This window comes from Sphaeramia orbicularis, chromosome 19 (assembly GCF_902148855.1).
Source record: "Sphaeramia orbicularis chromosome 19, fSphaOr1.1, whole genome shotgun sequence".
NCBI classification, from domain to species: domain Eukaryota; kingdom Metazoa; phylum Chordata; class Actinopteri; order Kurtiformes; family Apogonidae; genus Sphaeramia; species Sphaeramia orbicularis.
This window is the reverse complement of record NC_043975.1, coordinates 839,627-841,383: the sequence shown is the minus strand read 5'-3', so window position 1 is coordinate 841,383 and position 1,757 is coordinate 839,627. Positions and strand designations below refer to the sequence as shown.

The window sequence follows — 1,757 nt, the reverse complement described above, 5'->3', positions numbered from 1 at the left end:
CTTTGCAGAGCGTGAACGATCTCGGAAGAAGGCGGAGCCTGAGCTGTTGGCAGAGTAGAACCCGGACAGAACCACAGACGTCTGGGTCCCACCCCAGGGGTCTGACCCATGTCCCATCCCAGGGTTCTGTCCCACCCCAGGGGTCTGTCCCACCCCAGAGTTCTGTCCCACCCCAGGGTTCTGACCCATGTCCCATCCCAGGGTTCTGTCCCATCCCAGGGGTCTGTCCCACCCCAGGGTTCTGTCCCACCCCAGGGTTCTGACCCATGTCCCACCCCAGGGTTCTGTCCCACCCCAGGGTTCTGTCCCACCCCAGGGTTCTGACCCATGTCCCACCCCAGGGTTCTGTCCCACCCCAGGGTTCTGACCCATGTCCCACCCCAGGGTTCTATCCCACCCCAGGGTTCTATCCCACCCCAGGGTTCTGACCCGGCTGGACACAAACACCTGAGCTCGTTAAAATGATGACGTCGTTAATGCAGATCTATGACATCACATAATGTGCCTACCATGTTTATTTAACCCTTTTATAACGGACATGGACCTGACCCCGCCCCAAAGGTTCCGTTCATCCACAGGATTCGAAGCGGATCCGATGAGTTGGTTTTCAGTGTTCGTTAAAGCTCATTACTGTCCTCTGCCTCGTCCCGCGGTGCGTTCACTGTCACCGGACAAAAGGCTGCTCCAATCAGCTGCTGCTAATCTGTCTACGGTGGACTCCGCCCACTGAGTGGACTCCGCCCACTGAGTCTTACCAGTGGGCGGTGCTTCGGCTTCGGCTGAATTCCTTTTATTTTCCAGGTCTGTAAACGTCTCATCAGGTTTCTGTCCCAATCATCCACAGTTTAATCCAAATGTGAATGTTTAACCGCCTCTGACTGCGTCGCCTTCATCTGGTCACTCTAAACCACAGCTGTCAAACATGAGGCCCGTGGGCCAACACCGGCCCTCCAAAGGGTCCGATCCGGCCCGCGGCATGATTTTATGGAGTGCAAAAATGACCCTGAAGGTGTGACCAGTCTGTGGTGTGGAACTGGTGTGAGCCCAGTGTGATCTACGGTCCAGTAATAGAACCCTAAGAACCCTGACAAGCAAACGTCAACAACCTGAAAATTAAATACAATTTGAACAATATTCTGTATATTATAATATAATAATAATAATATAAGATAAAAACTTGGAGTTGTCATTATTCATAGTTTTTATCTTACCGGCCGACAGGCTGTAAGCTACTGTCGTCATGCGTCATCATCTGTCGTCCGTTACAAAAATTTTAATGGTTTTTTTCTCTGAAACTCCAGTTCTGATTGACTTCAAACTTGGTATACAGCGTCTGTACGATGATGTCAGCACAAGTCAGTGAAATTATTTGGATCCGCATCTGATTCTGGATTTGGTGCCACTTTGAAAAGTTTCCTCATTATAAGAGATAGGAAGTGGATGGATGCAATAAATCAGTATCAATGATATCAAGTGTGAATTTGAATTTTCTACAGATCTGATTGAATATGAGCAAAACATGGACTATTTCTGTAACAGAATAAATGGATCTGGATACATTTACCTAAGCTTTGAATTTGGCCGCTAAGATACAGGACCATTGGTTCGATTTTTATGTTATTTTAATGGTTTGGCCCGCTTGAGATGTAAAGATAGCAGAGGGTTAAATCCAGAACTGGACGATGAAGATCCTGCTGAAATATTTCATCTTAATGAAAACGTACTTTTTTATTGATTCAAAAATCATAAGGAAAATT

General features: G+C 47.5%; 1 protein-coding gene across 1 annotated transcript in view; it reads left to right on the top strand.

Moving 5' to 3' along the window:
- LOC115410744 (charged multivesicular body protein 6-like) overlaps positions 1–1,226 on the top strand; it is a 10,375-nt gene extending 9,149 nt beyond the window's left edge. Inside the window, exon 8 of the mRNA XM_030122524.1 lies at positions 9–1,226. Coding sequence (XP_029978384.1) covers positions 9–58 — 50 coding nt within the window. The 3' untranslated portion in view covers positions 59–1,226. The remainder of the gene's footprint in view (positions 1–8) is intronic.
- The last annotated feature ends 531 nt before the right edge of the window (positions 1,227–1,757 follow it).